General features: G+C 37.3%; 1 protein-coding gene across 31 annotated transcripts in view; it reads right to left on the bottom strand.

The window, feature by feature from the left end:
- The window catches only part of LOC129453021 (uncharacterized), a 234,820-nt gene that overhangs the window by 46,096 nt on the left and 164,774 nt on the right, over positions 1-23,950 (bottom strand). For 21 of the 31 annotated variants that reach the window (XM_073865305.1, XM_073865313.1, XM_073865330.1 and 18 more), the window contains 10 exons: positions 23,354-23,527; positions 20,321-20,494; positions 13,780-13,950; positions 13,379-13,552; positions 6,481-6,654; positions 6,213-6,374; positions 1,214-1,387; positions 820-993; positions 440-613; positions 102-275 (listed from right to left, as the gene is read on the bottom strand). In XM_073865305.1, coding sequence (XP_073721406.1) covers positions 102-275; positions 440-613; positions 820-993; positions 1,214-1,387; positions 6,213-6,374; positions 6,481-6,654; positions 13,379-13,552; positions 13,780-13,950; positions 20,321-20,494; positions 23,354-23,527 — 1,725 coding nt within the window. Of the gene's footprint in view, positions 1-101; positions 276-439; positions 614-819; positions 994-1,213; positions 1,388-6,212; positions 6,375-6,480; positions 6,655-11,108; positions 11,283-13,378; positions 13,553-13,779; positions 13,951-20,320; positions 20,495-23,353; positions 23,528-23,950 lie in introns of all 31 variants that reach the window. The other 10 variants (XM_073865307.1, XM_073865312.1, XM_073865311.1 and 7 more) reach the window with 5 other exon arrangements.

Here is a 23,950-nt window from a genome sequence, read left to right as displayed (position 1 = left end):
AATTAAATTACTTGACTTTAGCTGGGGTTTCACAGATGGTGTTACATTTATATAAGCAGAAATTTACAATAATTTATTTGACCTAAATAATACATATGTACCTGAGTTTCTGTAGTGTACATAGTGGATTTCTCAACATATCAGAGATCTCCTTAATTTCTGAGTCTTCAAGTTTATTTCCACTCAGATCCAGATGTCTCAGGTGTGAAGGATTTGAATTAAAACATGATATCAGATCAGCACAACCTTCTGCTGTAATACAGTTCTTAGTCAATCTATAGAGAAAGAAATCAAAATAAACATTTCTCAATTTATTTCAGACAAAACAAACATCTACATGGGCAGAAGAACAAACATCTTCAACATCTTTCAGTGTCTTCATGAGAATCAGATGTCACACAATGTTAAATGAAATATAAGACAGTATTGTAATCCTTACATGAGTGTGTTGAGTCTACAGTGTTTATCCTTCAGTAGATCACAGATCTGTTTCACTCTTGTGTTGTTTAGTTTATGATCATTCAGATTCAGATCTCTCTGGAGTAAAGGATTTATACCAAGAGTTTTAGTCAGATGCTTGAAGACTTCAACTGCAGAAGAGCTTTTCAATAACCTGAAGAAAACAGAAATTAAATTAAATTAAATTAAACTTGTGGGATGTCTATGATACACAAAAAATGCCTCTGTGTAGCAGAAAAAAAACCATTGATTTTTTCAACCTTGAATTCGCTTTAATTGTGTTTATTATGATGACGTCAAGACTATAATAATGTCTGTATAAAATTATTCTGCATATGTTGTATTTGCATTACAGCTCACCTGACTTTCTTCAGTGCACATTTTTGATCTTGTATTAAATCATAGATAAGTTTGACTCCTGATTCTCCAGGATCATTTCCACTGAGATCCAGCTCTATCAGATGTGAAGGGTTTGATTTCAGAGCTGAATATAAAGCAACATAACCTTCTTCTCCAATACTGCAGTCTGAGAGTCTGTAGAAGAGAAGTCAAATAGGTCATTACAACATACAGTAAACGTTATGAACAGATTTTTATTTAAGAACTCTTTTAATTTAGGATTCATCTTTCAAATAGTCTAACCTAAAATGTTTCATTTATTTGATATTCATACATTTGCAAAGTCATGATAACAGAAGAGGAAGATTCAGTAAAAATTATGTTGCTGGTGTTAAATGTTAATGTTACAGCTCACCTCAGTATTTTCAGTCCACATTTAAAATTCATCAGTCCACCAGAGAGCAGCTTAACTCCTGAATCCTGTAGATTATTATTACTCAGATCAAGCTCCTTTAAACTGATGGAGTCTGAACTGAGAACTGTAGATAGACCTGAACAACTTTCCTCTGTTAGCTCACATTTATTCAGCCTGAAAGACAAGCAACATATAAATATAACTGTGCTATTATCTATGCCAAATAGAGATACAAAGGGTCAGCAGATTACCATGAATTACACACAATGTAGATACTCTCAGTGTTTAATAAATTCTTGAGTATACAGTAATTGACTTTGCCCAAGCCACACCTAATTGCCTGACACATTTTTCATGAGCTGAACTCAAAGACCTAAGACTTTTTCTATGAACACAAAGTCCTATTTCTCTACAATATTGTTCACAAATCTGTCTAAATCTGTGTTAGTGAGCACAGAGATAATCCATTCACCTCCCAGGTGTGGCATGTTAAGATGCTAAAAAGACAGCATGATTATTGCACAGGCATGCCTTAGGCTGGCCACAATAAAAGGCCACTCTAAAATGTGCAGTTTTACTGGACATCTCCTTCTTACAAAGTTGATCAAGTTGTTGTTTGTGGCTTGTGGATTGTTGGTCCACTCCTCTTCAATGACTGTGTGAAGTTGCTGCTTATTGGATGCAGAGTATCCCAAACATGCTTAATGGGTGACATGTCCAGTGAGTATGCTGACCATGCAAGAACTGGGATGTTTTCAGCTTCCAGGAATTGTGTAGATACTTGCAACATGCATCATCCGTGCATCATCATGCTGCAACCTGAGGTGATGGTTGTGGATGAATGGCACAACAATGGGCCTGAGGATCTCGTCACAGTATCTCTGTGCATTTAAAATGCCATCAATAAAATGCAACTGTGTTCCTTGTCCACAGGAACACACTGTGGTTACACATGGTCTGTGGTTGTGAGGCCGGTTGGATGTACTACAAAAATCTCTGAAAAGACTTTGAAGACAACACTGCCTCAAAACTTGTGATCTGTCTCCTCCCCTTACTGAGTGAACGCTGGCGTGTTTGACTGCCGCTGCTCTTTTGGGTCCTTAAGCTGAAATTTTAATATAGTTTCTACAGATTTATCTTCATGGATTAATGACTTTTAAATGTGCCGAAATTTATGTCATACCTCACATTGGATTGGATTGCTTAAAGGAGATTAACATCGCTGCACTCATCGTGACATGAATCTAGGCCGTATGTTTTATTGTGAACATCAACGTGGGACCGGCGTGTGTGGAATTTAAGTGCGACTTTCTGGAGGATTCGGTGAGAATGATCTGTCTCCTGCTGCTTCTTTTGGCCCTTTGGAATTTTACTACCTGTTCCCGCTATTCTCAACATAGATCTCTTTGTTTCTCTGATATGGTCCGATCCTACTCATTTTCGGAGTTGCGGAGCATACTCCTCGCATCGTTTGTCAGATGGAATATACAATCATTGCGCTGCACTTGGAATTGCGCGTCGCCGCTATATTCATCGAGGGTCAAAGCGTCAATATTTTTGCAGCTGGCAGACTGACCAGTCTGATAACAACAAAATACCAGTCATCTGGTCATCATACCGGCGCTCATCTGCTGGCGACAGAAGTTTGAAGAGGGACAATGGCAACATCTGCGTACTAAACCGCACATCTCTTCCTCAGGAAAACACCGATAGCATCAACATTAAAATGGCTCTTATTAATACTCGTTCAATAGCAAACAAGTCTTTTATTCTCAACAACTTTTTTACATCACAATCCTTGGACTTTTTATTTATTACTGAGACGTGGGTTAATCCTGGTGAACAAATGGCCTTGGGGGATCTGACACCACCAGGCTGCAACTTTTTAAATTCCCCGCGAATTTCAGGACGTGGAGGCGGTGTTGCTACTGTTTTTAAAAACTCTTTTAAATGTAAAAGACTGCCTATGGATACGTATTCTAGCTTTGAGGCCCAGCTGTTAAAAATTGAAATGATGATCCCTGTTTTCTGCGTACTTGTTTACAGACCTCCTAAATTTAATAAGGATTTCATACAACAATTTTCGGATTTCCTCTCTGGACTGGTATCTCGTGGTGACAGACTCCTTATTATTGGGGACTTTAATATCCATGTATGCTGTCCATTAAAACACTTGGTAAATGATTTTCTTTTGCTCACTGAGTCGTTAAATCTTGTACAATATGTTACTGATCCTACTCACAACAAGGGTCATACTTTAGACCTTGTATTTTCATATGGTTTCTCTGTGTTTAATTTGGAGATTCTAGATTCGGGAATTTCTGACCATTATTCATTAATATTTGAGTCTGTGTTTACCTGTTCCCGCCCTACATACGTTCAGCCCTCATGTAAATTAAGGTCTATCCACTCGTCTACTGCCAATCTTTTCTCAGAATTCTATCAAATGCATTTTTCGAATGATGTATCAATTGGGCTTGGTAGAGAATCTTTGGTAGAAGCTTTTAATGAGTCTTGTACATTCACACTTGATAATGTTGCTCCTTTTAAAATCAAGAAGATTAAGAGTGTCTCTCAGCCTTGGTTAAATGATGAAACTTGCGCTCTCAGGCAAGAATGCAGAATAGCTGAGCGAAAATGGAAACGAGACAAGGTTCCAGTCTCTTATGGCATTCTAAAAGAATGTTTGACAACATATCAGAAAACTGTTAAGGATGCAAAAGCCAACTATTTTTCTACACTGATCTCTGAAAATGCAAATAGCCCGAAAGTTTTGTTTAAGACAATTAATTCGGTTTTAAATCCAACAGAAAACATTGTTCTGGAAGCTTCTGAAGAGAACTGTCAATTATTTCTACACTTTTTTACTCATAAAATTGAGCAAATAAAATGTGGGATTATACCTGTTCCATTTGATCAACCTCAAACTACTCCAGTTACCAGTTCTCTGACTAATTTCGAACTAGTTACATCAGAACAAATAGCAGACATAGTCGCTAAGTTGAAGTGTTCAAGCTATAAGCTGGATTCACTTCCTACACGTCTTTTTAAAGAAGTTTTTATGACACTTAATGCCAGTGTGACAGCTATAGTCAACAGCTCATTAGCAAGTGGCATTGTGCCCAGTAGCTTTAAGCATGCTATTATACATCCCCTTTTGAAGAAAGCTTATCTGCATCGGCGATACATGATAATTCAGACCGATCTCCAAATTGCCTTTTATGTCAAAGATTTTGGAGAGAGTCGTCTACTCTCAGCTCTACTCCTACTTAAACGCATTTAACATTTTGGATACATTTCAATCCGGTTTCAGATGTTTGCACAGCACTGAATCTGCATTACTTAGGGTCACAAACGATATCTTATTATCTATGGATTCAGGTTCGCCGGTGGTCCTAGTTTTGTTAGATATCAGTGCTGCGTTTGACACAATTGATCATGATATTCTTCTGAAACGTTTAGAATGCATGGTGGGCATCCATGGGACAACCCTTTAGTGGTTTTCTTCACATTTAAAAGAAAGGACTTTCTCTGTGAACATGGCCAATTTATCTTCTGCTTCGTCCCAGTTAAAATGTGGTGTTCCTCAGGGGTCAATTTTGGGACCCCTGTTATTTTCATTGTCCATGCTTCCTCTGAGTTCCATCTTTCAGAAGTATAGCATATCCTATCACTGCTATGCCGATGACTCCCAATTTTATTTTCCTATGAGTATAGACAAGAACCGTGCATCTAACAATGCATTAAATTGTTTTAAAGATATAAAACAGTGGCTGGCAAATAACTTTTTACAATTAAATGAGAGCAAAACGGAAGTCCTGATTCTTTGATCCTCCTTGTCCAGTCAGCCTGGACTAGTTGTCGAACTAGGCCCATTAGCATTGAAATATACAAGACAATGTGAGGAACCTTGGAGTAATTTTTGACTCTTCCCTTCTTTTCAACAACAGATTAGTGCCGTTGTAAAAAGCAGTTTTTACCAACTGAGACAAATTGCTAAAATTAAATCCTTGCTTTCCCCTTCTAACTTGGAAATTGTAATCCATTCATTTATTACATCTAGGTTAGATTATTGTAATTCACTGTAAAGTGGCTTGCCCCAAAATGCATTATCTCGTTTACAACTTGTTCAGAATGCTGCAGCCAGACTGTTACTTGGTTTAAGGAAAAGGGATCACATTACCCCAGCTCTGAGAAACTTACACAATATAGAGTGGATTTCAAAATTCTGATGTTTGTTTACAAAGCATTAGCTGGGCTCGCTCCCAAGTACATCAGTGATCTCTTACATCCTTACTCTCCGACCAGAGCACTAAGGTCCTCTGACCAACTGTTACTGACGGTTCCTTGCTGCCGTTATAAATCCAAGGGTGACCACGCTTTTTCGGTGAGGGGTCCAAAATTGTGGAATAGCCTTCCTCTCTATGTGAGGTCATCTTCATCTTTAGCCATTTTTAAGTCGTCCTTGAAGACATATCTGTTCTCTGTAGCCTTTGAATAGACTACAAATTATGTGTTGATGTTGATAGAATTATGTGTTGTTGTTTTTTAAACTGTTTTTAATATTTTTATTAATTTGTAAAGCACTTTGGCTCAACCTTTGTTGTTTTAAATGTGCTATAAAAATAAAGGTTGACTTGACTTGACTTGTTGCATTTTCCTGTGTGATAAAACTGCACATTTTAGAGTTGCCTTTTATTGTGGCCAGCCTAAGGCACACCTGTGCAATAATCATGCGGTTTAATTAGCATCTTGATATGCCATCTCACGGATTATCTCGGCAAAGGAGAAGTGAGACAAAGATTTAGACAGATTTGTGAACAAGATTTGAGAGAAATAGGCTTTTGTGTACATAGAAAAAAGTCTTTGATCTTTGAGTTCAGCTCATGAAAAATGGGGGCAAAAACAAAATTGTTGCATTTATATTTTTGTTCAGTATATTAATTCATTGTTGTATTTGAGAGTGTAGATGATAATGTGATGATAGATGTTTCCTCACCTGAGTATCTGTAGTTGACATTGAGGTTTCTTGAGTTGATCACAGATCTGTTTGACTCCTGAATCCATCAGACGACTGTTGTTCATCTCAATCTCTTTCACACAGAAGAGAAGAGCAGCTACAGCTGAACATTGTTTCTCTGTCAGCTCACAATCATTCAGTCTAAACAGAAGAAACATCATCATCATCATCATCATCATCATCATCATCATCATCATCATCATCTGACAGTCTGTACTATACTGTACTGTATGAAGAGTCAACTCACATGATTTTCTTCACTTTACTATGAGAGTCCATCAATAGAGCTGAGAGTTTCTCTCCATCCAGATCTCCCAGTTTATTATCACTCAGATTCAGTTCTTTAACCAGTAATGGATGAACATCAAGAACTTTATTCAGATGAACACAAGCTTCTTCTGCAGCTGGACTCTTCAATAATCTACAGACACAACAACATCACTTTACATCTCAACATCATATTGTTATTGTCATGTTATATCACTTTACATGTTTCTCACTGATCTAATGTAGTATTGAGATAAATTATGACAAAAGGTTCCAGTATTCAGGTGAATTTATACCTCAGTTAAATGGTCCAGTCTTAAAAAATGTGTGTCAGTAAGAATGCCAGTTACAAATCAGATAAGTAAATCGTTTAAAAAAGAAAGTGAGATGACACTGAATGATGGCTAAAGTAGCCAAAAGTAATCCAATTCATAGTTTGTAGAAAACGTATGCAGCTTGAACAAGTTTTTTATATATCTAACATTTGTGTCTGATGTGTTACCCATTTATTTAACTATGGCTGAATACCACAGTTTAAATCAGTGTTTCTCAACTCCGTTCCTGGAGGCCCACTGCTCTGCACATTTTGTATGTCTCTCTTATCTGCCGGCCTCAGTTCAGTTCATGGAGATCTCTGCTAATGAGCTGATGATTTGAATCAGGTGTGTTAAATAAGGGAGACATACAAAATGTGCAGAGCAGTGGGCCTCCAGGAATAACGTTGAGAACCACTGGTCTAATTTGTTCAGCCATAGGGCTCTATCTTACACCCGGCGCAATGCAGCGCAATGCGCAACGCAAGTGTCTTTCGCTAGTTTCCACCCTAATTTTCACGTTTAGCGCTGCATTGTTTAAATAGCAAATGCATTTGCGCCTCCTTATGCGCCCATGGGCATTCTGGTCTGAAAACGAGGTGTGTTCAGGCGCATTGTTGGCGCTTTGCTATTTTTAAAGCAACTAAAATAGACTACGCCATTGTCCAACAAAAACCTGCTCTAAAGTCTAAAGTCAATGGCGCAATGTGTTTTATGTTGTCAGGATTTTTAAAGACAGAACCCAAACGCAGGCAGCTCTCAACAAAATGATTTAATAAATAACAGAAAGCCCTCGAGGGAGCAAACAAGACAAAACTTAACATGACAAACATAACCAAAGTACTGAAGACATTGAAAACAATGAACGAGCACAAGACTGAAAACACCAGGACATTAAATAGGGAAACTAATCAAGGTAAACAGGTAACAGGAGTAACTAATAATGAATCATTAATTAGATAACAAGGGGGCGGGGCCACACTCCAAAACTGGGAAACACACATAGCACACACAACTGAGGTCAAAATAGATCCCCCACAAGACATCATAACACAGATAGCAATGCCACGATCCTGTCACAATGAACAAGACACAAAAATACATGAAAGCTGCCAGGATCGTGACATTACCCCCCTCTTAAGGTTTTGTTTGCTCCCTCGAGGGCTTTCTGTTATTTATTAAAACTCATTTTTGTTAAAGAGCTGTCTGCATTTGGGTTCTGTCTTTGAAAATCCTGACATATGTTATTTAAAGAGCGCATTAGTAATATGAGCCTATAAACGGGAGGACAACGCGGGTTTGCTTATCACAAAGTACATGAATGCCCAGCAGCACAAAAATGCTTTTAAATATGAAAGATTAAAGGATTGAATGTAAAAGATTATTATTTAGTCTCTTGGATATAAATGAGGACTAATTATGAGACGTTAGAAGGCGCAAAGAGCTGCTTCACCTGCAGCCTGGTAAGTAAATAAATGCTTTGCTTTAAACAAATGCATCTATTTTTAAATGTTTTTTTTTTTAATGCTACCTCACGGATTTAGTGTATATGATGACTCTGTACCTGTGGATATGGTGAGATGAGAAACATTTGTAAGTAATGCTTAAAAAAACTCTTTGCTAAAAAAACCGCTGTCCAAAGTGCTGAAATGTGAGGAGAGCCGTTTGTAAATTCTTTATCTCCTGTTTGTTACAAATAAAGTATTTTTACAGTACAAACCTTTTCTTACATACTTGTAAATTATTTTTGATGATATTGGATAGCCATACATTTAAAGCAATTACAAGCCTGCTTTTTTACTTCCATGACTAAAAGAAAACGGGTTTTAAAGGTTTTAATAAAAAAATAACAATTTCAATACAAGTGAAAAACAACACAATTATTTAACATTAATCTTAAACTGGGGATCTTTTCAACCTCCGCTTAGTTTTTCAGTTAAGTTCGTCATCTAAATAGGGATTAGACATAGCGCCAGCGCAACTGACTTTTAAAGGGGATGAGAGCTGTGACTCTCATTGGTTTACTGGATGTTACGCCCAAAATACTCCCATTACAATAGGACCAACCCTTTTCGACCATGCGCTCGACGCACAAACCATTTTTCCCGTCGTTAAATTAGCAAAAGTGGATTTGGACACGCCCATTTAGATGTTGCGCTGTGCGCTTTAGACAATGCGTTTAGATCGTTAAAATAGGGCCCATAGTTTCAAAACGAACTGAAAATATTTGTACCCTTCTCATAGGGTGGGTTGCACCAACAAATCTGGTTTAAATCAAAGCTTATTTAATAAATCTGTTCCACTGAACTTTAAACCTGTTTAAAAATAATCCGATTTACATCTAAACTGTGATTTGATCCTTCATGACCAACACGTCTGCACATCTTTTGCATTATTTCATAATATCTGAGCTTCACAATATTTCCTGCAACATCGCTCCATTAATCAACACAATGGATTGCTTTAAAAGATCGTCAAATGTTTTTAAACTAAGTTTTGTTAATCTGTGGTGCAACACAACTCAAATTAAACTCTGCTTAATTTAATCCTTGTTGGTACATCCCACCCATAATAACATAAATATCTCTAAAGTTATGTTTGAGTTGAACATACTTTGGCTCCTCGTTTGTTTTAAATTAAAAAAAATATATTTTGTTTGAATATATGAACAGTTCAGTGAGTGGAAATGAAACCAATTCAAAGTACCACTGCACAAATACAAAATAATGCCACAAAGCGGCTAATTAGCATATAGCATCATACAGAATTCTGTGGAAAATTGGTTGTCCTTTAGACAAGTAAATTTGTCATTAACTTGTCAGGGTAAAAAAGTTACTAGCCCAGAGATAAATGAGGTTTCATACGTGTGAATTTGATTTGTTATAGAACAAAGACTATCACAAATAAAAGCAGTTATTATAATATTGTTTTACACACCATCATTTATTTGATTTTGTTTCTGCCACAACATAAAAATTGACCATCAAAGAGAGATATCTGCACACCATGTTTTTCACTACAGTACATTCACATGACAGGATCTGTACACTTACACTATGATGCATTGCTCACAGGAACTCGCAGGTCGGGTCATTAAATCATTAACTTTTGTTTTATAAATGCATTTAAAAGCAACATGCATTCATCTCTAACATCACATATCTGCAGTTTAAATACCATCTATTGATCATCATTTTTAAAACTAGAAAAACGGACAGAGACACTTTTACATATTCTTCAAATCTATATAACTAAATATTAATTTACAGTATCATAAGTATTTTGCATAAAACAAAGTACGTTGTAGGCTTCTTGTTGTAGGGGAACATTGCATGCATTGCTCTCCCCCCCCCCATCCAAACATTTACTTGTCCCTGACTAGTCAATCCCTGACCAGTGTCTAATGTGTTAATATTTAAAAGAAGAACGCTTCATTTCATTTTTTGTAAGCAATCCTTTAAGTGTCTTTCCTGGATTTAATAGAAGCTGAAAAGGTTTATAAAGAATCTGACTGTGTATTATTATGAGAATACTCACCTGACTTTCTTCAGTGCACATTTGTGATCTTGTATTAAATCATAGATGAGTTTGACTCCTGATTCTCCAGGATCATTTCCACTGAGATCCAGCTCTATCAGATGTAAAGGGTTTGATCTCAAAGCTTTAGACAAAGCAACATAACCTTCTTCTAAAATACTGCAGTCTGACAGTCTAGACATAAATAATAAAGCTTCTGATTAGTTATTTCATTTGTTTAGTTTTCATTTCAATACTAAGATTATAAAAACTGGAATAGATAAACGATGTACTGTAGAGTACTAATATTATTGCATTGTTAATATTTCAGATACTACTTAAAAACTGCCAATATTAAACCTCAACCACATAGTATCTTAAACAAGATTTGTGCATTAATGATTTAATGATTTCATTATAATGGAAAAACACACATCAATATAAATACTTTTTTCTACCTGAGTGTCTGTAGTTTGCATAGTGGATTTCTCAACAGATCAGAGATCATGTTCATTCCTGAGTCTTCAAGTTTATTTCCACTCAGATCCAGATGTCTTATATGTGAAGGATTTAACCTAAAAACTGATATCAGATCAGCACAACCTTCTGTTGTTATACAGCTGTTATTCAACCTAAAGAGAAAGAAAACAAAAAAAGGCACAACAAACGTCTACACGAGCAGAAGAACAAACAACTTCAACTTTCAGTGTCTTTATCAGAATCAGATGTCACACAATGTTAGATGAAAGATGAAATCTAAAAAAAGTATTGTACTTACATGAGTTTGTTGAGTCTGCAATGTTTATCCTTCAGTAGATCAGAGATCTGTTTCACTCTTGTGTTGTTTAGTTTATGATCATTCAGATTCAGTTCTCTCTGGAGTAAAGGATTTATACCAAGAGCTTTACTCAGATACTTGACGCCTTCAACTGCACAAGAACTTTTCAAAAACCTAAAGAAAACAAAAGTCAAATTTAATTTAACTTAATTTGTAGGAAAAACACAGATAATGATAAATATTGAAAATGGTGCAGTGCTGTTTGACATTTTTACTTTTTATTATTTTATCATTATTTACTCACTATACATTGTTCAATTTAACAGAAAGAGGTATTTTGTGTTTTCTGGTTCCAATGAGAGTAGATGGGAATCGCCATTATAGTGCAGGGACTTTAAACTCCTCAGAATCGTGTAAAGATGCAATAGAACTACAAATTTAAGGCAAATAAAAAAAATCTGGATTCATTTAAGTTCAAGCAGATGAGCTTCAGTTTTGCTTTGCGTTTGCATTATGAGTGTTCCAGAATATTTTAATGTTAAAGTGAACTATAATGTCACAGTTCTGTTCTGTGTATCCCTGTCTCATGCCCTGATTTTGAAGTTCTGTCTGTGTCAGCCATGTCTGTAGTTCTTTGTAGTTCTTTTGTTCATTGGTCCGTGTGCTTATTGTTCCCCAGGTATGTCTTGTTATCCCCGATTACTCTGTGTATTTTGCCTTGTCTTGTCGGATTAATCATCAGGATTTTGGTGGTTTGTTTATTCTGTTTTATGTTATTATAATAAACACTGCTGCATGTGGATCCACTGCCTCTGCCTGCTTCATCTCCAACATGTTAGTATGGTACCAGTGGTGTACAAAATTCAAATGAGATCTTTTAGGTCATTGGAAGCTCCTCCCAAAAAGAAAAACTGGAGCCTATATGAACTTAAAGAGTAACTAAACCCAACACCAACTTTTTTAGTTAATGATCTGTAAGAATGGGGCTTTATTAGTCCTGTTCATTAATTTGAGTAACTTTTGGACCTTTGGGTAAAAAGTGTTTCAATGGTACAATAAATACATGGTGTAAAAACATCTTTGTGTGAAGAGTGCTGCCCTCTTCAGGTTGAACGGTGGCTACTACAGTTGAATTTTCCTATTGGTTGTTATAGTACTATGTGACGTACGAGCTCACCCCGCCCTTGGTACGAGCTCAACCCCCCCTTGGTACGAGCTCAACCCGCCCTTGGTACGAGCTATGGTACTTTAGCTGTGTGTAATGTAAGTTTTGTTATTTCTACCTGATTGTTTGAAATATTTTGTTCTTTGCTTATTGTTAAATAATATTAATTTATCTAATTGTTTATTATTGTTTGCATTTAAGTTAAACAACCACAGCACAACCACAGCCATGACCACAGCTGTTTACTCATGATATATGACACGACACCCCATTTGGGATGCTCTACCTACAAACTAGCAAAAACTAAGAGTCTTTTACAAGTGGGGCCTATGCTCATACAAGCAGGTATACTTATTAACCATTTAATGCTTTAAAAACTTTTACAGGGGTAAAAAAAAGAAAAAAAAAAGGTTTCACAGATGTCTACTAGTTTTATACAGCAGATGCTTTTTGATGACAATGTGTATGTTAGAAAATAATGAAAGTACGTCTAGCAATTTTCGTTGTTTTATCTTTAGAATGCAGGTACTATAATCTATGTAGTCTTTTCTACTTGTAATAAAAGCTCAGTTTTGTTATTTATAAATGCTAATTCAGCTGGTGTCAGTCATCTAATGTTGTGTATATATGCATCTATGTTTAACCAGTTGTTTTTATCAAGTTTAATTGTTTGTCTTGTGACTGAGGATGATGTTCATCAGCAAATGCTCAGACAACAGCTGCTAAACCTCTCACCAACAAACACCATTTTATACCTAATATATAAATGTAAAAAATATTAAATGGCAATGCTTTTATATTATTATTTTATATTGATATTGAACTTTATTCATTAACTAGAGAACTGTGAAGTTTAACTGGTATTCGTACAGACTACTGAAATTTTTAGTACGGTCAACTTTATGAAAAACTATGAGAAGGATAATGGCATCATCTCCATGCTACACTTATAATAATAGTAAAGCTTTCCTTTGTGTACACATACAGTATCCTTATAGTATAATTTTAGCAACATTATTTGTTTCCGCTTTGAAAATGATGTTTATTGTCCCCCCAACTGTTAGATTAAATTTAGGCCCATATATCCTTATTCAACATGACTCACCTGATTCTCTTCAGTGCACAGTTTTGATCTTGTATTAAATCATAGATGAGTTTGACTCCTGATTCTCCAGGATCATTTCCACTGAGATCCAGCTCTGTCAGATGTGATGGGTTTGATCTCACAGCTGAACATAAAGCAACATAACCTTCTTCTTCAATACTGCAGTCTGAGAGACTAGAGAAAAGAAAATAATTATCATAAATTATTATCTTGCATGGATTTTTCTTCAAATTCTATAGCGTGAAAAATAATACAATTCATTATTACTGAAAACAGAATCAAATCTTCTTTCTTAAGGTTACTACAGTAGTTTACAGTGATTTTTTTGTTACGAAAAAAGACAGTTTTCTATCTTTTAAAATAATCCCACACAGAGTAATTTCTTGATGTAATGTTTTTACCTGAGTATGTTTAGTTGACAGTTTGTATTTTTTAATCCGTCCTGAAGTTTCTTGACTCCTGAATCCTGTAGATAATTGTTGCTCATGTAGAGCTTTTTTAGACCGGTCTTTGATCTTAAAACTGAAGCTAAAGCTGAACAACTTTCTTTTGTTAGACCACAACCACTCAATCTGAAATATTACACAACATAAACATCAATTATACACAACACTCTTATGGTTCCCTTTCAAGGGAACTTCTATGCTGCTTCAGGAAATGACACTATGGGAACATGAAATCTTAGTACAACTATACGAAGCCCTTATAAAGGTGTGGAGTGATGACGTCATAAGTGACTCCAGAACCAGAAGGTATAAAAGGAAAGTGTAAACATAGCATGTTAGCTTCTGCCATTTCAGTAGGGGTGGAACAATACATGTATTCGTTTTGAACCGAATCGGTACGGGGGTCACGGTTCGGTGCATGAATTTAAACGGAGAATACACGTATGAAAATAAAAAAAACTTGCGTGCAAAATAATTAATGTAATGCGGAACTACTGTTAGATACGCGGGTTCTTTATGGACAGCTAATCTGTTGCCCCGCTTTAGCTCTGAAGCTCTGATTGGCGCCGATGCATCCGAGCTCTGCCTATGTATGCACTCTATCAGAGACCGTCTACATTCTCTAGCACTTCTCTAGCACTTCTCTTGCATTTTTTTGTCATGTCGACGCCGGTCCAGTCAGTTAGTGAGCAGCGATAGCGAGGATGGCAAGTGGTGTTCCACAAGAGTTAGACACTCCGCCAGCCTCTTTAAGATCGCAAGTTTGGCAAAACTTCAGTTTTCCAGTCAGTTACAATAGTACAGGCGAGAGAGTGGTGGGAAAGACGAGGACTTTACGTCGGCGTTGTTCAGCAGTTGTTAGGTATGTGAGTGGAAATACATCTAATCAGGGCTCTCAAGTCTCACGCATTCACCTTGACACGCATTTCAGTCAGTTCAAACGCCACACTTTGTATTTCTCACGCTGAGAAGTAGGAGATAAAATGTCCTGCTATATACAACAGGCATACGCAGGGCAGTTCTGTCGAGTTCAGCTGCTTTCAGTTTTTTAAGCGTGCTCAACTTTACGCAGCGCCATCAGCGTCAGAGTACCGCGAGAAATCTTGCGGAGGAGGCTGATTTCAAATCGCTCTCGCGTTACTCTGACGTCATCCACTTGTCGTTTCTTGCAGCGCCTCGTGAAGTCGTACACACCTATTAATTCATCCTACAAGCCTATTTTTTGTTCTTTAATACATTAATATGAAATAAGGCCAAAATGTCATTTTAAAATGTATTTAGGTAACACTTGTAATACATTTGAACCCATATTTGTATGAAAGATGAGTACAAGATTACTTAAAGTGGTATACATTTTTGAAATACGAGATAGTATGTTAAATGCATTTCAGTTCATAATCATGATATCTCAGAATAACACTGATAAGGACACCTATGTTTTTAAGATTAGCTTAAGTACTAAAAAAAAATGCCGCCTTCATTTTTGTTTTGCTTTTCCCTCCATTGTACCGAAAGTGAATCGAACCGTGGCGCCTGAACCGAGGTACAAACCGAACCGGGACTTCTGTGTACCGTTCCACCCCTACATTTTAGCAAACCTTATTTGTTATTTGTTTGTCTAAATATTGTTTGTCTGTCTTACAAATATGGGTAGTCAGTCATTAGAATGTGTTAGGGGGTGTGCACACCAAAGCTTTTAAACACAGCTGAAAACGCCAGGCGGACACCGTCTGTCAGCTTTCTTCAGCTGAGTGCTTTGATTGCTATGATACTTCTGCTTTGTTTATCATTTGTTGTACGATGCGCCGGTTGCTTGTTGTGATATTTGTCCCGCCCTTCCTCTGTGATTGGGTAAAAAGCTCAGCTCGTCAATGTCAGTTCTTACACGGCCGTCTAAAGTTGAATATTTTAGCACCAAGCATAGAAAAACTGGCAAGCGCCGGCTTTCAGTGTGGAAAAAACTCAGCTGCTGGCTTTTTTGAAAAACAAATATAGGCATGCGGCAAGCATGCTCATAATAGAAGTGGCGCGCCTCTGTTCATGACAGACACCACAGGAGAAAGAAGCTTGTGGAAAGGAGAAAGCGGTAAGAACTGGGCTAATCACAAACAGACCTTTTCTATGTTTAAAGCATTAAACATACTGTTAGGCTGCATTTTTTAATCACCAAGCAGAAAGACGTGTTCTGATAACTTTCACATCTCTGATGATGAAACGAACGGTCGCTGAGGCACACTTTAATAAAATAGGTTAGCTACATTAATATTGAGGAAGGTCTGACTGTGACGTTAGCTCCAGCAACACTGAAATCTCTTCAATGCTTTTATTTGTAGCTAAAGACAGACCTGAGGAATAGGCTACAAGGACAGCGGCCGTTTCTCAATCGGAAGGCTGCAGCCTCCGAAGGTTGCATACCTCATCCAGCTTGGTCTATTTCAGTTAATGAGAATTACATTCGCAAATCATAAGCATATTACAACAATTTACAATTAACTAAACATAATAGTCAACTTTATAATTGTTAATATTCTGAAATATGCAGTCTGCAAATGCGACCTTTGGAAGCTGTAGCCTTCGGATTGAGAAACGTCCAGCATCTGGCCATGTGCATGCGTGTCAGCATTAATGCCCCCCCCCACAATAGCATTCCATTACCAAAGCGCTTTAAAGATCTTTTACGAAATGCCCAGAAAAATTAAGTTTGGGTGTGGCCTTTGCCATTAAGATAACTTTTTTAATAAAATGTAAATAATCATTTTCTGGGTTGTGGAATTTCATTTTCCCCCTAACTTCTACCTTAAAGGGACACCATGAAACCTTTGGCCACTAGGGGGTGCTAGACACGTATTTTTCACTTCTAGCGCCCCTAGAGCCCACAAGCGCCGCAGCACTGTCGCAAAGGAAAGGAACTGGCCAACCTTAAAACTAAACTAAAAACTAAACATTTAAAATGCTAAACGATCAACATTTTGAGACAACAGGGAGAAACGCAGTCATGTTACAACTTTCTGATGAGGAACTCGTCGTGGCAGAAGCCATTTCTCAATCTGAAGGTTGCAGCCTCCGGATGTCTTATTTCTAATACGTCATCAAGACTGTCTTATTTCACAATATTAACAATTACAAAGTTGACTATTATACTTAGTTAATCGTAAATTGTTGCAGTATGCTTATGACTTGCGAATGTAATGCTCAGTTTACCTTAATAAACCAGGCTTGATGACGTATGCAGCCTGCATATTTGACCTCCGGAGGCTGCAGCCTTCCAATTCAGAAACGACCAGACGTATTTCCTTGCCTTTTTCCAAACAAATATTGTTGCATCCTCTCTCTCTCCCTCGCCACCAGGATTTTCCGCAATGGCGCTCGTTATTCCTCTTTTTTGTGTGAAAATCGCTCCAAATCCAAGTAAACCGATGCGTTTAGGTCTGCCGCTTTGTAATACGTCACGCGAGTGACAGCGGAACGCAGCAAATGAGGAAGAGAGAAGAGAGAAACGCTCGGATCTGATTGGTGAATGAATAGGGTTTGGTTTTACACTGTGAGCAAGTTTGAGTGCTATAGCATCCTGGATTGTAATGTAAATATCATAGACACAGTAAAAAGAAAGGTAAATACGTGAACACAGCATCTGAATACAGGGAACTATATGCAATATAATCGCCGTAATTTATAAAGAACATCGCATTTATGTATGAATCAACAGTTTATATAATAAATTGCCTTAAAGGGGAATCGAACCCGGGTCGCCCGTGTCATAGGTCCGTGACACTAAAGACTGTGCCACAGAGTCACATAATAGAAACTGCTCTCTACACTCCTTAAGTAGCCTCCAGCAAAATTCACGTTAAAAACAAATTGTGTGGAGGAAGTGACGTATGCCGTAAAGCAGTCGAATTTTGTAGTTTTTTTTGTGCTCTGGTTACTACCACAAACCCTAAGTTTTAAAATACGAGTAAAAGTGATACAGACCCCGTCAGGCTATGGTAGACATGTCATTCAACCTATTTAAAGTCGATGTACTATCACAAGGGTCTTGAAAATGTATTATGAAGGTTGAAAAATTACATGGTGTCACTTTAAAGCTGAAAATTGACACAAAAGAAAAACATGACTAATCCTGTCTAAAATTATAAAATGAAGGTTTCTGTTTGTGACCAGTTCAAGGTACGTGCTGCAATAATCATGCCTTGAATCTGTTGATGGTATGTCACAATTGTATGTCTCAAAATGTCCATTTATACCCACCGAACTTGCCGGAGATCATGGTTTTAGGGGGTAATTTTTTTTATCTATAATACAACCAGCAATTCTCAAGCTCCATCCACAAGGAAACTTTATACAATAAATAGAGGGCTTACACTCTTCGGTGTAGTGATAGACATCGATCCAGTTAACTGCCCCGTGGGCTTCAGTTTTTGGAATTTCTTCAAAAAAAAAATCACACCAGGTCTTGCACCCTCTACTTTAAAGGTTGCAGTTATTTCAGCCTTTCATGTACCTCTATCTGAGGGCTCCTTAGGAAAGCTCCCTCTGGTTTTATGTTCCCGCTTTAAGGATGAGGCCTTCATCTATGCTAGAGTTCCAAACTAGGACTTGGCAGTAGTTTTAGAATGGCTTTCTTTAGCTCCCTTCAAACCTTTACAGTCAGCTTCAGACAAACGTGTATCCTTAAGCTGACTTTTTTGCTTGCCATTACCTCTCTGAGAAGGAGATTAACAGGCACTTTCTATATCCCCATCTTGTTTGGGGTTTGCTCTGAAAAATATTAAAATCATTCTTCACCTGATATTGGGTTAAATTCCAAAGGTTCCGACCTGAACAAATAAGACCCTTAGTTCTACAGGCCTTTAATCTTCCTCCTCACAAGTTGTTGTACCATGAAAAACTTGCATGTTATGTCTAGTTAGGGCTTTTCAGAAATATATTAATAGGTCTTCTTCGTGGAGAAAAGGCAGATTTCTTTGACCATGGCAACACATGATGTCAGCCGCTGGGTAAAATATGATTGGATAAATGCTCTATCATAAATATACACCACTGGAAGCAGTGCAACCAAGACAAAAGCTATGAAATAAAGATAATAGACATTATGGTATTTATTTAATACACATTCATGGAAAAATATATTAAAATATAAATCAGTGATTGAGATAGTGTTTAGGCAGCTTGCTGGCATGTCCCCATAGTGTCATTTCATGATGCAGCATCTCTTTCCCTTTCTCAGGGAACCAAGGTTACATACGTAATCGAGATGTTTACTTCATTCACAAACTCATTTCAATACAAGACAAATAATAAAACCAGCAATCACATTACAATAATAATACACTTAAATTAATCATTTCCTCTTCATTTAAACCCTTTATATAAAAAATTTCCTTTTTGTTTAGAGACTTTAAAGAGCCACACAGATCTAAAATCGAAACTGACCTGTATTGCAGTGTGTCATGTAGCTGTCCATCAATGTAAACAATGTGCAAAGTAGTTAAACCAAAAAGTGCACGATTAATAAAGTTATTGGCTTCTAAAGTAGGGATTCGACTCTGAATCGCTGAAACAAGTCGTTAAATGGACTGAATCTCCTGCTTGACATTTCCACGTCACACGAACGCATCCACGTCACACGAGATACTAATCTCCGCCTACTGTACAGCCCTGCCCGCGGGAGAAATAAAAACTATGACCTGCCCACAGCTAGTAAGTGTGTAAACATCATATCACGCTGTATTTTCAGTTTGTGTTGTTTTCACTACCAAAGGAGACTTTTTCAAGGAGGGATATACTAAACGTGTCTGGCTGTGAAGAATCAGTGGTTAAAATTAATTTTTAACGGAGGGATTTAGATGTTTGGCAATGAAAGATGGTTCAGTACCCACTTTATTTGGAACAACATGCGTCTCCTAACCACAACCTGTAAGTATGATTATAGCTACATACTTGCTTAAATGAGTGTACAATGTCTATCGTCGTTTTTATTGCTTGGATTAATGATGAATGATATTGTTGTTTAAACTCTTATGCCGACCAATAATATACTGTCATATATTATTCCGGTCAGCATAACAGGCCCGGTCACAATAATATACTGTCATATATTAGCTGACAGTATATAACAATAATATACTGTCAGAGAGTCACGTTAGCAAGCGTTTTTCTATGACCCGGTTAGTTTACATTAATGCTTAAATGGGTGTAAAATGTTAGTTTCTGTTGTCGTATTTATCGCTTGGATTAATGATGAATGATGTGTATTGATGTCGATTATGTCTTCTCAGTAAATCATGTTAGCACTAGGTCAATAAATGTTGCACTATTGTTGGTCTGTGCCACTGACCTCTGAGAAATGGGGTAATTTTAAATTTATATTTTGCGAAAATTACAGTGTTTTTTGACCTTGCATGCATTTAAACCTGTTGTCCGGGACTTATAAACAGTGATAGGACGCTTAAAATTGTCATCTTACTGGCTCTTTAAATAAAGATTTAATACTCACATGAGTGTGTTGAGTCTACAGTGTTTATCCTTCAGTAGATCACAGATCTGTAGCAGTCTTGAATCTTGTAGTATATGATCATTCAGATTCAGATCTCTCTGGAGTAAAATCTCTTTACCAACAACTTTATTCAGATACTGATGAGCTTCTTCTGCTGAACGACTGTGTAATATTCTGGAAACAGAAGTTTGATTATCTGTCACAACATAATATAGTAGATTCTTTGAAAATGGTAATATTTATTTATTTATTAACCCAATTCCAGGGCACCCAGGGCTATTTTCATGGCAAGAACTAATTCATTCATAAGGTGATTGATGAACAAGTTAGAAGAAGCACAATTGGCTCTCCAATTCACCTGCATGTCTTTAGACTGTGGGAGAAAACCTGAGTACCTGGGGCCTCATTTATCAACAGTGCATAGAAAATGTTCTATATTATGTGCATAAGTACAAAAAAATCGGGATTTATCAAACGTGCGCACGAGGTTCATATGCACATCAGTAAGTAATCCTTGATGATAAATCCCACTTGTTCTTAAGCACCATGCTCGTGCACGTTCATGTTCATTTGCATTCCGAAACGCCTCCAATGAACCATATATGGTGACAACACCTCCCTTTATATGTCACGTGGTTGTGCTTTTTCCCTCACCGCAATAATGGCAGAGAGAGAAAAAGAGGAACTTTACAGACACAGAAATTAGTTGTTGGTGGATGAGGTTGAATCCTAATAACACATCCTGTTTGGTTCACTTAGTGCGGGAGGAATGACTAACAACAGAAAAAAATCTGAATGGGAACACTTACAGAAATAAAAAAATGGTTTGAAATGAAATGATCAGTCAAAAAAAACCTGCGTCACAGCACACCGACGTGAAATCAGTGCAACTGGAGGAGAACAGACAACGACAGTAGGCTACTTTCCACATTGGACAGCTGCATATAGCCAGCATCATCGGCGCGATCTTTGAAAACGCGCTCTCGGCGGAATGGATAATTTGCCAAGTCTTCTAATAACACAAAATAAGCCATTGCACTGTGCCAAGCATTTGTCGCAGAGCTTTCATTTATAGGGGTAGACACCAATTTGAGGACAAATCACAAATAAACCATTAACTTCAACACTGGTTTGCTGTTACTATATTGACACGAATGATTTTAATACCTGCTTGTGGATAATCAATACACACTTCTTTACACACTGGGGGCGATCCTGTGTAGTATCGCTATTCTACCACTGGACTCTGTGCGTAAGTATGCTCCGAGGTGTGAATATATTTACACACATTTCTACGTATACATGCAATTTGATAAATTCCACACTTTGCGTAAAACTGTTCCTACGTACACTTTACGCACACTTCTGTTCGTACGCACGCTTGATAAATGAGGCCCCTGGAGTAAACCCACTATGACACTTTATCATTTCAAAGCCTTTTAAAGCAGCAGTTCACCAGAATATGAAAATAATTCTTCACTCAACTATGTGTTAATGTAGTTGTATATGACTTCATGTCTTTACATGAACACAATCCCATCCATTCATTATAAAATAAATATTTACAATAGGTTGATTAATGTTTTCTGAAATTAGGTCTAATATTAATATTTTTAGCTTGTTTAGAAATATATACAATGTGTGTTAATGTAAACAGACAATATGAGTGAAATACACTCCTATGGCACATTTGTACAAAAATGAACAATGCAGTAGAGGTCTTCACGGGTCCACTTAGATCCGAAAACCCGAGGTCCGACCCGAGACCCGATCTGGTTCGGGTCTAAAAGTTTCACATGTGCCTCGGACACGGGTCGGGTACAATAATAGCGGCATCGGGTCTCGGGTAATTTAAAAATGAATGTGTTTTTTCTGAACGGACCCGAGAAGACCCGAACTCTCTCGCCTGTGTGCCTCAATGTCCTTTTCAAACCTCTCATCTGTTTGCCAAGAGCGCTTGCGACATTGTGTGGTTGTCGGAAGGTTCATTTTCGTTGAGACAAACATGTCAGTCAATTATAAATGTACATTTTAGCGGTTACGTTGGTGTCGTCGTCAGATAACAAAGTAAAACGAATGGAGCAGCTCGCCAAATTGGTTGCAAGGCCACCGGAGTTTCTTTCTATCTGACTGCTGCGCGTGGGTCTGCAGAATGCACACACGTCAGTGCCGTTTACATTCGGTTCCAGTCGGGTTAAAACATTTTTTCACTAGTTCGGGTCGGACTCGGGTCTAATTTTCTCGGGTTTGCCTCGGGTCGGGTCTTTCTTTAAAAAAAAATGATTTATGCACGTCGGGTTCGGGTATGAAGTGATTCGGATCATTTCGGGTCAGGTACATTTCTTTGGACCCGAGAAGACCTCTACAATGCAGGTCTATGGAGACTTGTCGTCCATCAAGTATCCCCAAAATGGCAGCTGTAACGATGAGGTATCAAGGCCCCGCCTATTTTCCCATTTGACTCAATTACAGACACACAAATCATGTTGTCAAATAGCATCTAACTAACATAAACCAAACTTAGAAAAAACAATCCTTCAAAGGCACTTGTGTTTATCAGTCTAATAGGTAATAACTAAAAAAACAGAAACCATCTTTGAAAAAAAAAAGATTTGATGTTTAATTTGATTCACCTCACATGCGTTTACATGGAGAGGGTGAGGTTTATGACCTATACAGCAGCCAGCCACCAGGGGGAAATCAAAAAGTTTTGTCTTCACTTTGCAGGATGTGTGTAGCATGACTGGTCAGTTCTCATCAGTTCTTGTGTGCCTTGTGACTAGTTGTAATAGTCCCGTTTCATCACATGACACACAAGAACCAATGAGATAATAAGTGTATCTACATGTGGAGGCTGTGGTAGGATAATATTTAATATAACTCCTATTGTGTTCAGCTGATGATTTTGATTTTTAAGAGAAAACTATAAGATAATTTTCATTTTTTGTAAACAATCATTTAGGTGTCTTCCCTGGATAGAAGCTGAAAAGGTTTACAAAGAGTCTGACTGTATATCATTATCAGAATACTCACCTGACTTTTTTCAGTGCACATTTGGGATCTTGTATTAAATCATGGATGAGTTTAACTCCTGATTCTCCAGGATCATTTCCTCTGAGATCCAGCTCTGTCAGGTGTGAAGGGTTTGATCTCACAGCTTTAGACAAAGCAACATAACCTTCTTCTCCAATACTACAGCATGAGAGTCTAGAGAAGAGAAATAAACACTTTTTATTATTTTACAAATAACATTGCTTTTATTATCATCCTGTCAGGGGATACAAGACCCTCCGCTTCGCTTCGGGTTCTGATCACACTGTCGGGGCTTATTTCCCGATAACTACCGGCTGCCTCTACATTATCCCTTACATATAAACATATACTGTATAACATTGATGTATTGCATATACAGTACGTTGTGACAATAAAATTAATCTTTAACTAAATGCATAGCATAGATCAATAAAATAATAATAATAATGTGATATTTATATTGCTCAAGCTCCAGAGCTCAATGTCGATTTACATTGCAATGACATAGAAAAGGAAAGCACAAACATTAAAACGTTAGTCAAATTTTATAGACAAAATGACAAGATGTTAAGTATTGCTTTAGCCTACATAATTGCT

Source organism: Misgurnus anguillicaudatus, unplaced genomic scaffold, assembly GCF_027580225.2.
Source record: "Misgurnus anguillicaudatus unplaced genomic scaffold, ASM2758022v2 HiC_scaffold_31, whole genome shotgun sequence".
In the NCBI taxonomy this organism is placed as follows: Eukaryota; Metazoa; Chordata; class Actinopteri; order Cypriniformes; family Cobitidae; genus Misgurnus; species Misgurnus anguillicaudatus.
The sequence above is the reverse complement of the archived record's forward strand: the minus strand, read 5'-3'. Positions and strand labels throughout refer to the sequence as shown.